General features: G+C 39.9%; 1 protein-coding gene across 2 annotated transcripts in view; it reads left to right on the plus strand.

Annotated features, from left to right (window-relative positions):
• Nucleotides 1-15,139: 15,139 nt before the first annotated feature.
• Nucleotides 15,140-16,366, plus strand: part of LOC311050180 (caspase-7-like) — a 5,178-nt gene continuing 3,951 nt past the window's right edge. For both annotated transcript variants that reach the window (XR_014601270.1, XM_084064162.1), the window contains exon 1: nt 15,140-15,497. Coding sequence is in view for 1 of the 2 variants with exons in the window: in XM_084064162.1 (XP_083920288.1) it covers nt 15,302-15,497 (196 nt within the window). In the remaining variant the exon portion in view is untranslated. The remainder of the gene's footprint in view (nt 15,498-16,366) is intronic.

Below are 16,366 nucleotides of genomic sequence, written 5' to 3' on the forward strand. Positions count from 1 at the left end.
AGCCTATATAATATTCAGACACAGCACCTTCAAGCACCTCAACATTATGCTATGATTATTAAAATGCATACTGTAGTTAGTTATGTATTTACCTTGTCACTTGTTGTTATTGTATATTGCTGCTGAATGTTGAGGAACAATTATCTCATTTATATCTCATTTCAAATTGCAGACATGTATGAAAACGTTTCAAACTGAAATAAAGAAATAAACGGTATTTCACGGGAATGACATGTATCCAATAGCTATTCTAAGCTCTTATCACAAATGTTTCCTAATACCTGGATGTATGGATGGAAACCTTACATTATGTATTACGTTGGCCGGTATGAGGTAGAGACGTGTTTTTAGCGGTGCCAACCGCTCTATACGTGGCTTTTGACTTTTGTATGTCCGTCCGTCCGTCCGTCCGGCCGGCGGTTTCAGCACGGGATGAGCACGGCAAAGAAACAAACAGCTATAACTTCAGTTTGCAGCACGCCACCAAGTCCAAATTTGGTATGTGGACTTAGACCACCAATAGGGACGAGCATGAATTGATGACGTTATCAAAAAGGGGTCCAGGGACCCCCAGCGCCCGTATGAGCACGGGATGAGCACGGGATTTTAAACAGCTATAACTCCAGTTTGCAGCATGCCACCAAATCCACATTTGGTATGTGGACTTAGACCACCAATAGGCACGAGCATGAATTGATGAAGTTATCAAAGAGGGGTCCAGGGACCCCCCGCGCCCGTATGAGCACGGGATGAGCACGGGATTTTAAACAGCTATAACTCCAGTTTGCAGCATGCCACCAAGTCCACATTTGGTATGTGGACTTAGACCACCAATAGGCACGAGCATGAATTGATGAAGTTATCAAAGAGGGGTCCAGGGACCCCCCGCGCCCGTATGAGCACGGGATGAGCACGGGATTTTAAACAGCTATAACTCCAGTTTGCAGCATGCCACCAAGTCCACATTTGATATGTGGACTTAGACCACCAATAGGGCCCAGCATGAATTGCTGAAGCCCCGCCCCCTCTGTCTTCCCATTGGCTGGCCTTCAAACAGCCAAAACTCAAGTTCGCAGCATGCTATGGAGTACAAATTTTGTACATGGACTAAAGCCAGCAATAGGGACTAACTGTCATTACTTAAGCCCCGCCCCCTCTGTCTGCCCATTGGCTGGGCTTTAAACAGCCATCATTCCAGTTTGCAGCATGCTCCCAAGTACAAATTTGGTAAGTGGACTCAGACCACCAATAGGGACGCATTGAAATGAGTTAAGGCCCGCCCCAAAGGCACCGCTTCCTTCACACAGGGTGTGATTTTTAGATTACATTCTGGGAATACATGGGATTACATTTTTGAAATATTATTCTACATCATATCATTGTATTGCATAAAACAAAGAGCTTATGATTAAACCCTCTGTTAAAGTATTGCTCAGTTGCATCAATCATATAATCACATGGTTAATACAATCTTAAAACATATAATTTAAAAATGATTAAACAAAAAAAAACTAACCAAGAGGTGCAGACATGCAGTAAGTGTTTATCTAATTTGTTAAAATGTCAAAAGTGTTAATAGTTCTATATTCTGATATAATGATAGTAATCATTGCTACAGAGCAGGGGTCTTCAACAGGGGGTCCGGGACCCCTAGGGGGTCCTCAGAGATACTGCAGGGGGGCCACAAAATCATTGTATGATAGGGACTTTATTTTTTTACATTAACCAAAAATTAACCACTTGAACCCAACATATTGTAGGGGGTCTTGCTTCATCTCTCTCTCAGCTAAGGGGTCCATAGCCTGAAAAACGTTTCAGAGCGGAATACCAATTTGATCAAAACAGGGGAGAGAATGCCTACGGGATACAGGATAAACGAGTGAAATTGGAAGTGATGACACACAGAAATGAGCTAACACAGAAACTGGAACACTATCAAATTGAGGCTGATCAATGGTACTCAAAATGTATTTCTGTTTATTAAAGAGCTGGAGATACAGGGAGACCCCTGTTACTGAAAAAACACTCTACAGCAATGATATCAGTAGATATAGATTTTTTTAACCAATATCACTTACACTTTAATGTTTTATTTTTATGACCAGTAATAATTTTTACCGCAAAAAAAAACAAAACGATTTCTACAGTAGGCTAGGTACAAAACTACAGAAAAAACAACAACAACAACAACAACCAGACAACACTGCATTACATCAAGGAGTGTGATCATTAGTGTTAAAACAGTTCACTGTGAGCTGTGATTATCCTCTGTATGGATTAATGTAAAAGAGAGAGAGAGAGAGAGAGAGAGAGAGAGAGAGAGAGAGAGAGAGAGAGAGAGAGAGAGAGAGAGAGAGAGAAAATAGAAAGGGAGAGAGAGAGAATGAAAGATGAAAATAGAAAGGGAGAGAGAGAGAGAGAAAGCAACGTACAGATCGAGCCTTTGATCATGGGGCGATGCTGAGAATAGTGATTATCTAACCCCCGGAAAGCCCTTTGAAGGGTCCGTTGGTGGTTGAGAAGACAGACCTGGCCCGTCATGAGGGGATGCGCTTATTGATTCGTTCAGATCCCCAGCCACACAAAACACATCAATGCAACTAGGCTCCAAAGGCTTCACAAAAGGCAACATTCAGCAATACAAGGTTTTAGCAGTAGTTGTCGATCAGCTGGTGACAGGTGGCAGATAACGTACAAGCAAGTTTTTGCTTGTGCTTCAGAACCGGAATTTAAGTATTATGAAATAATACATAATTATGCATGGGCTATCGTCTTTTGACTAGAGTAGGCTACTGTTTATTTTATTTTCTCATCTGTTGTGAAAGAGTGTGTCCGTTTTGCCCTCAGGCCAAAGTACCAAAGTCACTCACGGAAGTATTTTTTCTATTAAAAATCGCCAATAGGGGGTGCCACACTGTTAACCATGCTCCATCTGTCACACAAACTCTATTTCCCCACACAGCTTCCTTTCCTTCCACTGACATAGGGTAGGCAACCAGGCCTGGTGGAGATGATGGAGATCTGTACTCTGAGGCAGAGGGAGCGAGTGCATTTTCCGGCAGTGGAATGCACTCGCTGTCCCTCCTCCGAGGAGCACACTTTTGTGCTCCTATTTCCACTTTGTACTGTATGTTCACCACTTGGAATTGCATCTCATGTGTGACTTGTGCTACACAAATTAAAACATGCAATATGAACAAGACAATCAAGTATCAATTACTTTCTTCCATCAACACATTTTTGGATTCATTATACTGATACAGTATGTAATATTTGTTAAATACTTTTGCCTAGAATGATATGCCCAAACTGGGGATCGATTTTCTTCATTGATTATTCATAAATGTTTTGATTATCGATAATTATTTTGTAATACATTAAATAGTTTAGTTTGTTTAACTGTCGCAGCCCTAATATGAACACTTTCTGCATCTAAGATGATGCTATGCCAAGAAAGATGCAATCATTGTATCTGACAGTTTAATATTCTCTCTCTCTCTCTCTCTCTCTCTCTCTCTCTCTCTCTCTCTCTCTCTCTCTCTCTCTCTCTCTCTCTCTCTCTCTCTCTCTCTCTCTCTCTCTCTCTCTCTCTCTCTCTCTCTCTCTCTCTCTCTCTCTCTCTCTCTCTCTCTCTCTCTCTCTCTCTCTCTCTCTCTCTCTCTCTCTCTCTCTCTCTCTCTCTCTCTGACCCACTCAACAGAAATATGAAGCATAGACCAAGTTTACAAAAGTTAGATAATAGATGATGCTGAGCTAAATATGTTTGTTTAATTTGAAACAAACACACACACACACACACACACACACACACATATGAATGATGCCAACAGTTTATGTCACTGCAAACTGTTTTGATGGAGAGAGAGAGAGAGAGAGAGAGAGAGAGAGAGGTTTAACAGACCACTGATGACATAATCCCATGTAGCGTTATGAAACAGAAAGAAAAAGACAGTCATTCTGAAACGTTTTCAAATAGAACAAATGCACCACAAGGTCGCTCGAACTTGATTTTGACCTTTGACCTTTCCACCATGTGCCCGCTGACAGCCTACTGATCATTCTCACCAGGTTTCATAAATTGCTGCCATTCTTCCTCAAGTCAGACTTTTACCGTGATTGTGTGACCTTGAAATTTAACCTTTTCAGCTGGCGAGTGAAAGCCACAAATCCTATGTTTTATGTCCACTGCCTCCTTCTGCTGATGGAGAAATGTAATAGCAGTGATACAACTGTACTACAATAAAAGATGACGGCACATTAGAGTCCCAATCCACCGTCAACCTGTCGGTGCCCTACCCTAAATGTCTCAATGGAAGTCTAGGGAGACCACCTCAACCCCTGCAGATCCACTTATATTGCATTGACGTACACAACCAGGTTATTATAGCTTTTTTTCAGCTTTTTGTTTTTAACCCTTTCAGACAGAAATATGTGTGCAAATCTTTGAATATAAAGCGAACATTTTTAACTCAAATCTTCGCTTCTGGGGGTCCCTGGAACAACATATTTTGAGATGGGGGGTCTGCGGCCAAATACATACATTTTGGGGTCCTTGACATGAACAAGTTTGAGAACCACTGATATAGCAACATAGGTTTTTTTCAAAAAACTTTTGGGATTTAGAAGACATTATGTAGAATCGGAACCTCAGGTCTTAATGGGTTAATTTGAAAAAGCTTAGTTTTAGTTTAATTACACAGTTTTTACTGGGTTTTTTTTGTGTCTTTTTTATTGTATTATGGGGTAGTCAGGGGTGAGATTCGACAAGGTCAGAAAATAAGCACACAAAGAAGACTTCATTTCAGTTACTGTAACTGAAATGTTTTTTTTTTGTTATTTCATTGGTTTTAGTTGACTCTAGTAACCCTGGTACTCTACCATACAGACTGTTTAAAATAAGGTTTCATTCCTAGACTGCAGCGTTAATAATGTCTTCAGGGCAGCCTTGATCCCTCCAAGTTTCATGAACTTTCAAGTTATCATTCCAAGAAACAAGCAAACACACACTCGCAAACAGACAGGACTGATCACAATACACTGCCATGCGCCGCTGCAGGCAGAGTAGCTATGACTTTAATTATGCGCTCTTGCACCAAAGACAAACTTTGCCGCTAACAGAATAATATCAGTGGAGGCACATGTCACTTCATGTGACACAGTTTGCCAAATTAGCACTTACAGGCTCCAGGCTTTTCTGGCACTTTCTGGATGAGAAAGATCAGGGACAATAAACAATTATCATGTGTGAAAAGGAGAAATTCCCTTTAGTTTACTTCCATTATTGACAGTGAAAGCCATTGAGGAATGAGGAGACTTGCATGTTTCCACATTTTATATTAAAGAAGATCAGACCTACATTACTGTATAAAACTATGTATTGAAAATATAGTCTATTACATTGGTTCTCAAAGTGGGGTCCGGGGACCCCCAGGGGTACTTGAGGGGGTTCCAGGGGGTACCCAGCAAAATGTGTTGATATAGCATCACAATAATTATGACCTTCTATACTTTGGCTATTCAAAAATAGCAGATCTACAAGCTCATAGCGCGGCACCGAGTGCCGCGCTATGAGCTTGTAGATCTGCTATTTTTGAAAAATGGTGAACATTTATGCAAACCTTTGAATAGATATTTTTAAGCGAACATTTGTTGCTCAAATCTTTGCTTCTGGGGGTCCCTGGAACAAAATATTTGAGATGGGGGTCCGCAGCCAGATACATATCATTTTGGGGGTCCTTGACATGAAAAAGTTTGAGAACCACTGGTCTATTAGACTCTGCAGCCAACAGTACAGTATGTCACTGCAAGTTGTTCTGACGTTGTTTGGACACACAGTGACATTCAGGTTTCCGGGAAAATTGTCAAGTTGATGATGTCAATAATGAGCAGCATGCAACATTCAATCAGTTATTGGATTGATATTTAGACAGTGCTGCCAACGTCATCACACATGAATACAATAAATACAAAACAAACAACGATAAGAGAATATTAAAGATTTGTACTGGTGCTTCTCCAGGCATAATAATCAATACATAGAAAAGATAACGGCCTCAATGACCTTAACGGTTCCCTGTGCTAATATTTTATGTGCAGCATAAATATCCACTGACTCTGTGGCCTTTGGTTCCAACGTAGAGACGCCTCCAGGCCAAAGACAGCAAAGAAGCTTTGTTTTGGACCAAAAAGTCTGGAGATCAACTGTAAAGTCTCCAGGCAGCGTTCTTCTGGGCTGGAGTCTTGCCATCTTCATACAATGATGTTTTCACTCTCCAGGCGTTGTGAAGCACTCGTGCATATAATGTAGAGCTCACAACTCACTCCCCTCGTATCATCATTAGAGAGAGTTTATTTTGACCTACTGTTGACGTTATAACGTTTGATCCATATGCGTCATGTGACCTTGTTGACTGTTGGACCATGAAAATGCAATTAATGTATAATGGACACTTGACAGAATTAATCAATGAATGCATTAATGCAGGTCTGTAAGCATAACAAATGGTAGCTGTCAGGTGGAAACCTTGTACTGTATGTCCCTTTTTTATTATCCTTTTAAAAACGAAGCTCACAAAGCCTCACATTGCAAGGCTTTGTGAGCTAGTAGATGGTCTATTTTCAAAACTTTTATGTGACATTCTGGTATGACATTAATTTACAAAAATATATATATATATGGAGATACTCTACATGGTTTCTGTCAGACAGCAACAATATGCAGGATTCCAGTACTTTTAAGACACTATTTGGTGATAAATAAAAAGATTCCTTAGCATTCACGTTAAAGTGTACAGAGTCTGGCATTATTCATGTCCCCTATGAGCTAATTACATTTAAAACACAATTGAATAACGGTGCTATATAGCACCTTAGGTGCTATATAGCAGGTCATTTCCGCTGACATACACGTTTCTATTTTCTCTTCAGTAAACACACAAGTGCTAGTGTTAAAGTAGTGTAATGTCAATGCTTTCCAAGCCGTTCCAAGTGCTGTTTATGTAATGCTTTTCCACAGAGAATGCCCAATGTCTCTCTGCATTGTTATTTCAGGCGAGCTAAAAGGTTGGCAAAGAGTCCTGATTCATACTTTGCCATACGACAGTGTCGCTAGGCAGAAATAGCAGATCTACGAGCTCACAATGCTCCACGGATGCGACACATTGAGAGCTTGTAGATTGGCTATTTCCGCCGAGCGATGCCGTCGTACGACGGAGTATAAATTAAGCCATACGCAGAGCTGATGTGAGCATGTTACAGCAGGAATGCTCCAAGAAATCTTATTTGTGCATTTCATGCCCTTAAGCCTCTTGTCTCTAATCTATTCCACTTGATGTAGTGTTCCTGAACGTGAAATATGCCTTCCACAAGGGATTCCACATTGTTCTTGCCAACAGGAGGAGAAAGTGTTTGGCACCATTCCGTACAGCGAGTTTCTCTTAAACCCCAAGCAACTACAAAGAAGATTAAGAGAAGAGAACAAACAGAAAATGCTGCACTTATTTGTTCAGTGGCTTGTCAAGGCAAGGCAATGTCTTCACAATGCTGGGGATACAATTCTATCACAGTTGGAATGCACATTAGTCGTACATGCCACGTGTTAAGACCTTTTGAGTGCTTTGGCCTTCCATAACAACGCAGATGTGAGCAGGTGCTTTGACGTTTACAATGATTGCAGCCTTGTGTCAGGAAACAGTACAAATGTTTCACATTTTTTCAGTACTAAATCAATGCATCATTCCATCCATTAAAAGCTCTTACATTCAAGAACACTTGAACAGTTTTTCACGCATGACACTGAAACGAAAAATGTATTTAAAGTGCCTTTGGATCAGACTGAGAGCTTGTAGCCTTGTTTACCAATTGTATTTATTGGTTTACAATGAAACAATGAAAACATCATGCAGCTTAACAGCATTTGATGATGGCAAGACTCCAGCCAGAGCGCTGTTTGCCTGCAGACACTTTGCACTTGATCTCCAGACCGTTTGGTCCAAAACAAAGCCTCTTTTAGCTGTTTTTGGCCAGGAGGCAGTGGATATTTCCAAGACCATGCTGCACATAAAATGTTCCTGTAGCACAGCCAACCCTTAGACTCAATGAGGCTGTTATCTTTTCTATTAATTAGTTAGCCAGGCCAAGCACTAGTGCAAGTCTTTAATATTCTCTTATCTGTATTTTCATGTTTATTTTATTCATGTGTCATGACCTTGGCTACACTTTGTAATATCCGTTCAATGACTGATTTAACTTTGCATTCTGCTCATTATTGACATTATTAACTTGATAATTGTTTTGCCCAGAAACCTGAATCTCTTGTAAAACTAAGGAACATAAATTTGATTGTTAGCTGTGTGAGGTGTGTGAGCTATTTTTTGTTTTACTAAAGTAAAAGTATCAATTCCAAAATGTTACAGGTAACAGTCCTGTATTCAAAATGTACTTGAGTAAAAGTACAAACATATTGCTATCAAAATGTACCAAAGTACTCATTGTGCAGAACGTTGTCACATTTCCCTTTCTGATCTTGCTCAGATCTTTCAACTGAGCAGGAATGTATAAGGAATCTTTGAAAATAGGTGTAAAACAGGGCTGAAGTGGTTAACAGACTGTATGTTTTGTAATAATAATCAAAATCTACAAAGTAACTACTAAAGTTCTCAAAGTGCAATATTTGCTTCTGAGGTGTAGTGGAGTAGAAATATAAAGTATGGAAGAATGGAAATTCTCGAGTCAAGTAAAAAAAGGTGGGGGTGGAGGTGGGGGGGGTCATTTTGTTTTCAATACCTCTTCTGTCAATGAGTTACAGCAGGCTACATAGCAGTGTGACAGAGCCAGATGCTCTGTAGAGCATGTGAAACAAGTCCATTAGCACCAGCACTCCAGTGGACCCGGGACACTGCAATTTAGACCATCGCCTCTAATTACTGCAATTATGTCTAACAATAGTTCATAAGCAGCTTCAATGCTGCACGAGCATTACTGTGTAGAGCACATTACTGTGTTGAGGACAGGGACACTTTTTAAACTCTTTGCTAGTTTCACCTGACTCGACTCCGTCACGTTGTGTTTAACAGAGTTTAACACTAACTTCTACAAGTTATTCTGTGGCAAACTTTTTAATTGTAAAAGTTTTTTGAACCAATTGATTTAATTGATTATAAAAAAAAGCTGATTCACCAGCTCACAACGCGTCATACTGCGACACGTTGTGAGCTTGTATATTGGCTTCAAAATTGTTGCACGACACCGTTGTGAGACGAGGTATGCAAGTATAACGCTTAAGTTGTTAATCGATTTGTTGACATATTAAAAATTTAAATAAACAAGATATTAAAAAACACGCTTCTCAATTACTCAATTAATCTGAAAAAAGAATTGATAGTTGCAGCCCTAGTATGCATGGCCGTAACTACCATTGAAGACATTAAGGATGTTTCCTCAGTAGTTTCTGCCTTAATGAAAAAAGATTTAACTAGAAAATAGGTCTCCGCCAGTACTGTTCCTGATTAATCCTGTCTTACCTATTTATATTACATATTGTCACGTGTCACTTGACCAATGTTAGCTTGGCTGATGGAAGCTCACTTCAAAAAATATAAATTATTTTTTGAAGTGACACACCTATTTATAGGTTTTTATTTCGTCATGCGTCTCGCTAGCCAATCAAAGCATTGGTGACAACATATTGTCACGTGTCACGTGAAGCTTGACCAATGTTAGCTTGGCTCAGACGGACGGACACACGGAAGGACGGAGACGTAAACATACTCCACCTCTGGCGGAGACAATTATTTGACGTATTAAGTGCAGTTAACTTAATAAAGTATTGTCAGTTACCTCTGTATAATCCCTCTGTGGTATATCATGTAGAGTTGGATGATTCCAGGGCAGCTGTGTTGTAGCTTAGTAGGTGGAGAGGGCGTCAAAGCTAATCAGGAGGTCCCCGGTTCAGCTGGGTGAAACTGAAAATGAATTTCCCCAGTGGGATTAATGAAGGTCTACTTGTACTGCTACTATTAGAGCTTTTGATCAAGATGGGCATGTATGCTGTGTGTGTGCTCATAAGTCATATCTCCAATCTCATGTTCACCCCAGGATTCTCTCAAGTGTGGATGACAAAAGCAGAGACAGACACACATAATGAAATGATATAAAGTATAACAACTTAATCTGTCAAAGTGTCATGTTTTAATGATTGTTATTGACCCTGTTAAACAGAGTCATTTTAAGTGCACTAGCTTGGTTACAGTAATCTAGATGAGTGACTATAAACACGTATTTATAAGTAATAAGGTACAGTAATGTAGTAGTTCCTTGTGCCACATGCACCAACCTCGTATCAAGTCTTAGGCCCTTGATGTACATTGCAAAATATGTTGACACACTTAATTGCTAAACGTTGCAGTTTTAATGCAGAAAGCCACTCGGGGTCTCTTTTGTTAAGTTGCTTACTTGCAGAGTAACATGAGCTCTGCATTCACCATTATGAAATGGTAAATGCCAAGGTCTGCGTTTATTATTGTCTGCATCTCTTAGTGAACAAAATAACGTTTTTAAAGTGTTTCAAAACACTTCACAAAGGGCGTTACATTCAGCCATATACATTCATGGCTGATTGGTTGAATGAATTCACAAGTTGGCATATGGATAGACAAAACCTTGAATGTATCAACGTTTAAAGACATTACATTTGTTCGTAGTGTAGGCTACTGGTTGGATTTGCAACTGATAACTTTTGTATTTTTTCATAATGTAACAGATAATAGATAACAGACATGTTTATTTAATAGGTATGGCAAATGCCATCCACTACATTTACAAGAACATAAATTCTACAGCGCAATCGAAGACGTCGGTGTCCATTATGACATTTTCAGCCTTTATGAAGCCAGCTGCAGCATCACTTGGAGGGAGCCAGTAGACATTTAAAAGAAACAAAACCCCTATTGAATGAGTACTGAATAAAGAACATCCAGGCTACAGTAGTCTCTCAGTCGACAGACATTTACACGACATTGATATGGCAATCAGCAAAATATAATGAGCTAACTTTGAAAGCAAGGAAGAAGGCTTTCTATATGTGTGTGCGCGTGTGTGTGTGTGTGTGTGTGTGTGTGTGTGTGTGTGTGTGTGTGTGTGTATATATATATATATATATATATATATAGCCCTCCTTGGCCTCGAAAACTTTGAAGACCCCTGCTCTATATGCAGCAGAGCAAGATCAGACAATCTCCTCCTGAGCCATTGAAGATGTTAGCCAGGTCCTTATTCTCGTTATAATTGAGAAGCTTCTTTCTGAAGTTGAAGAGCCGATGGGCAGGGCGAGGGCTGTCCTTGTGAACTTCCTCTGTAAGCTTCTCTTTGTGATTGTACCACTTTCAAAATATAGATTTGAGCTGGATCACATGGCTTGCATATAGGAGAAGTGTTCCAATGCCCATTTATTTTGTCACCCTTAATTGCAGTGTCACACTCAGGGCCATGGCTTCATTTGTCCAGTTCTGCCAGCATAGTGTCCACAACCAGTGGTGGAAAAAGTACCCAAATGTTTTACTTAAGTAAAAGTATCAATACTGTAACGTGGAAGTACTCTGTTACAAGAACATTTTCGGAATTCAAAATGTACTTGAATAAAAGTACAAAGGTGTTGTTATCAAAATGTACTTAAAGTACCAAAAGTAAAAGTAAAAGTATTAAAATGTAATAATTTATATCTGCAAAGTAACGAGTAACTAAAGTTTTCAAATAACTGTAGTGGAGTAAAAGTACAATATGTGTAAAGTAAAATACTTTACAAATATTAAAGTATATTACAAATAGTAAAATATAAACAGTAAAGTAAAAGTACCTCAACATTTTACTTAAGTACAATACTTGAGTAAATGCACTAAGTTACTTTACACCACTGTCCACAACAGGGACACATTTCAGTGCCTGAACCAAGCTCCCAGAACTGGGGGAACAGTGAAGCTCTAAAGTGGACAACTCTGGTAGTGCAGCTTACGCTGTCATCTCATCTCGCCATCTACAAACTCACAACGCCTTTTGCCTTGAAAATAGCTTGTATAATTACATGTACAAAATATGAATGCAAGGTTCAAGGTTGTAAATCAGGTAGGTGCTCCTAAAGTTAACTGGTTGAGCAGGAATTGAATGTTACTGCCAAATGGTTCAGTGAAATCTAGTGGTAGTAGAGAAGGCTTTAACACACAATGAATGACGCTTCATTATGTCTGAATTTATTTTTATAATTTGTTATATCGTTGCTGTCCGGCAGGTACCAGCGGGGTCATACCTATGTTCCCTCAGCCCTATGTTCCCTCAATCCCTAACATTTTTGTTTGATCCAAATTATGCCCTATGTTCCCTCATTCTAAATTAGACCCTATGTTCCCTCAGCCCTATGTTCCCCCATCCCAAATTAGACCCTATGTTCCCTCAGCCCTATGTTCCCTCATCCCTATGTTCCTTCAGCAGAGCGACGCCCACTGCACTCTGGTTGGTTGGGGAAATGAAAGGTTGACTCCCACTTCCTATCCAACCTCATTGTGAGGTTCTTATCAATGATGAACAAAACCTCCTGACGCCACTTTTTGTTTTGTTTTTTTCATCCCCTGAAAAATGAACATTTTGGAGTTAGCTGGTTCCTGCCGGACAGCAGAGATATTATATCTGCACAGGAAAAAAAAGCAAAGCTCAGAGAAAGCCAAAACTCCTAAACCAGGAATTTGGCGATAGGCAGCTCTATGATTACATCAGTCACATTCCTGTGTTCACACATTCTTATACATGCTAAAGCAAGGCAAGCCAACATCAATATTGTCCCATTCACAAACTAATCTCATCCAACCAGGATTCAACAGATATGTGCATAGATTACTATGCTAGAGCACAGAAATCAGAACTTAATGTTTACTTTCAGCCTGGCCCTGCTTAACGCATACATGCTCACAGGGCTGCATCTCGGGGCAGCAAGGCCTCGAGGGTCACCAAACCCCCGGCCAGAGAATCAATGGTACGTAATGGCGTTACATCTGTGCCAAAATATTGTCTCCTCAGTGCAGCTCCCCCCCTAACACACACACACACACACACACACACACACACACACACACACACACACACACACACACACACACACACACACACACACACACACACACACACACACACACACACACACACACACACACACACACACACACACACACACACACACACACACACACACACACACACACACACACACACACTTTTCGTTGGAGGGGTGCTCGAAGCCCTGGGCACCACAAAGTCTTTGGTACTTTAAGTATATTTTGATGTCAATACTTTTGTCCATTTACTCAAGTAACATCCAGAACACAGGCCTTTTACTTGTAACAAAGTATGTTCATATTATTATTTTAAGTAAAAAAATATAATACTTTTTCCACCACTGGTCACCGGACCCAATGTTGAGAAACAGTGTATTGTGGCCCCTACAATCACATAAGAAGGGCAGCTTTTCTTTCAATAGCTATAAATGTGTGATTTTCTTTAGACGGTATTGACTTCTTTCAGCTAAACTGAAAGTGAAACAGTTTTGAGTTGGCCTCTATAGCTCTGGGTAGATAAGAAACAGCAATTCCTGTAATCTGGTCAGTGGTCACACCCCATTGCAGTGGTTCTCAAACGGTGGGGCGAGGCACGCTGGTGTGCCGTGAGACAAGTCTAGGTGTGCCCGAGGATTTTGTGACAACCGCACATTATTATTGCAATATATGTACGACTGTATGAAACAGTAGCAATACTGGAATTCAAAATGTACTTGAGTAAAAGTACAAAAGTATTGGCATTAAAATATACCCATTATGCAGAATGTCCCATTTCAGGTTTTCAAATGTATAAACATCTTTTGAAAATAGCAGATCTAAAAGCTCACAATGCGTGGCATCGCGACACATTGTGAGCTTGTAGATCGGCTATTTTCAAATGGCCGAAATGTATATAGGGCTGAAGTGGTTAATGTATGTTTAGTATAGACTGGCATGGCCAGACTAATATCACTGCGTAGATATTATAATCTCTGTGAGGAACCTGCATTTCCAAGGGGCAAATAAATAAAAAAGGCTCTGGTGATAAACCCGCCCCATATTTGCATACTGGGCCCTGATTGGTCCGTCACAACTTTGGGGGGAGAGAAATCCAATCTCTATTGAGAGGGGCCAGACTTAATCTGCCGAGGGCCATTTTTTTTGCAAAGACAGATTCGTCTGGAACCAGGCTATGTTATAATAATCAAAATCTACAAAGTAACTATAGTAAATAAAGTTTTCAAATAATAGTAGTATAGTAAAATGTTTGCCTCTGAGATGTAGTAGTGAAGTAGAAGTAAAAGTATTGAAAATTGGAAATACTCCAGTAAAGTAAAAGTACCTCAAAATTGTACAGTTGTACAGTACAGTACCTGGGTAAATGTACTGGTTACTTTACACCACTGATTCCGAGCAATAACCCCAACTACAGTATCTCCCAGACCGTCACCCCATTTCATTCATCAGGCAGAGATCAGAGTTTCCATGGAAACTCTGAAAACATTGCGTTTGACTGACTCTGCCTTCATGCTTGATCTTTGAAAGATCATGTTTAGTCTCAACATGTTCAAGTCAGAAAACAAACAAAACCACAATTTTCCATGAGGCCTGGAATGCCTGAACATCTATTTTGTCTTTCTTTGCCATTTTTCTCTGTCACTGTGTGATTGTATATGCATTTCTGTCAATAAAAAAGTCATCAATCAGTCAAGCATCAGCGAAAATAGCAGATGTACAAGTATTTTCAAACATTTTAGTACTTTTACTTTTGGTACTTTAAGTATATTTTGATGCCAATACTTCACAGGCCTTTTACTTGTAACAGAGAATTTTTATAATGTGGTATTGTTACTTCTACTTAAAGGAGTAAAACATTTGAGTACCTTTTCCACCACTGAGTATCATACCATCTTGATTGGCCTTTATTTAATGAGAGAAAGAGGGTGTGACCTCCATGTCAGTGTGAGGTATATGGGAGTGGCAGAATATTCACACGCACACATACAGTAACAGACACACACTCTTCGATGTCCTGCAGATACGTTTAGACATAGGTTGTTGTAGCTGAGATAATCCCTGTCTACTCTCTGTCAGGGTTTAGGGTTTTATTACTTAGCTCTTGCATTTATCCAAAGAACAAATTGGGTTGCCAAATGCAAGATCCAGCTACACGGACGGACAAGATAATAGACAACTTAATATCTCATTTGCTTCTGTAGTCTTTCATGGATCATTTAGCTGAGCGTAATAGAGCGGTTCTGGTTTCCGTGACACATTTTGACCATGGAGTAAATCTGGGTAAACGAAATGGGGCTGCGAGAGACGCCAAGAGACTGCACCGTACACTCAGCAAACTTGGCTTCAAGGTGGACATACACAACGATCTCAGCAGTGAAGAAATATGCTCACTATTTAAGGAAGGTAATATATCATTACTGTACTTGCAAGCTACACAGTAATATATGTCAATGGTTTTCAGTGGTTCTAAACATTTCAAATGTTAATTCTGAGTGTACAAATGTAACCAAATGGACCCATAAGGGTCCATTTGTATACTCTCAGAGTTACAGACATGTAAGGGTCCATTTGATTCCATATGTACTGTACACTGTGACTCTTACCGTCTTTGCTTTTCATATGAGCACTATGAGAACAAGTTCTATACTATTTCTCCATCCAAGATATTTCAGGCATGCTTTTACACAATATTGAGTTATATAACGTATAGTCATCTCTGAGTTACATAAGCCTGTAGCCAATTCTCCGTTCAGGCATTTCTTCATCAGGTTTTTAATCCAGTAAGTGGCCGCTTAATTCCATTTATAACACTACGGTATCGTGCCAATTAATATAGTTCTTTATCTTTGCTATCAAACTTAAAAGGCAGGTTACGCAATTGTTTTCAGTGATTAGGGGTCAGAGAACAAGCGCATTAATCCGAAAGTGCACTTAATCTTTTATAGATAAAATCCAGTGACATTACCATGCTACCGCATGTCCAGAGTGAGATATTAATCTGTGTGCCCTGGAAACACAAACACAGGGGAATAAACAAGAATTTCTCTTCAACAGACACAGCTTGTGTGTGTGTGTGTGTGTGTGTGTGTGTGTGTGTGTGTGTGTGTGTGTGTGTGTGTGTGTGTGTGTGTGTGTGTGTGTGTGTGTGTGTGTGTGTGTGTGTGTGTGTGCGTGTACAGTACGTGTACGTGTACGTGTACGTGTGCATGTGCGTGTGTGTGTGTGTGTGTGTGCAAGTGTGTGTGCAAGTGTGTGTGTGCGCACGCGCGATT

Source organism: Gymnoscopelus microlampas (genome assembly GCF_963454915.1).
Source record: "Gymnoscopelus microlampas genome assembly, chromosome: 8".
NCBI classification, from domain to species: domain Eukaryota; kingdom Metazoa; phylum Chordata; class Actinopteri; order Myctophiformes; family Myctophidae; genus Gymnoscopelus; species Gymnoscopelus microlampas.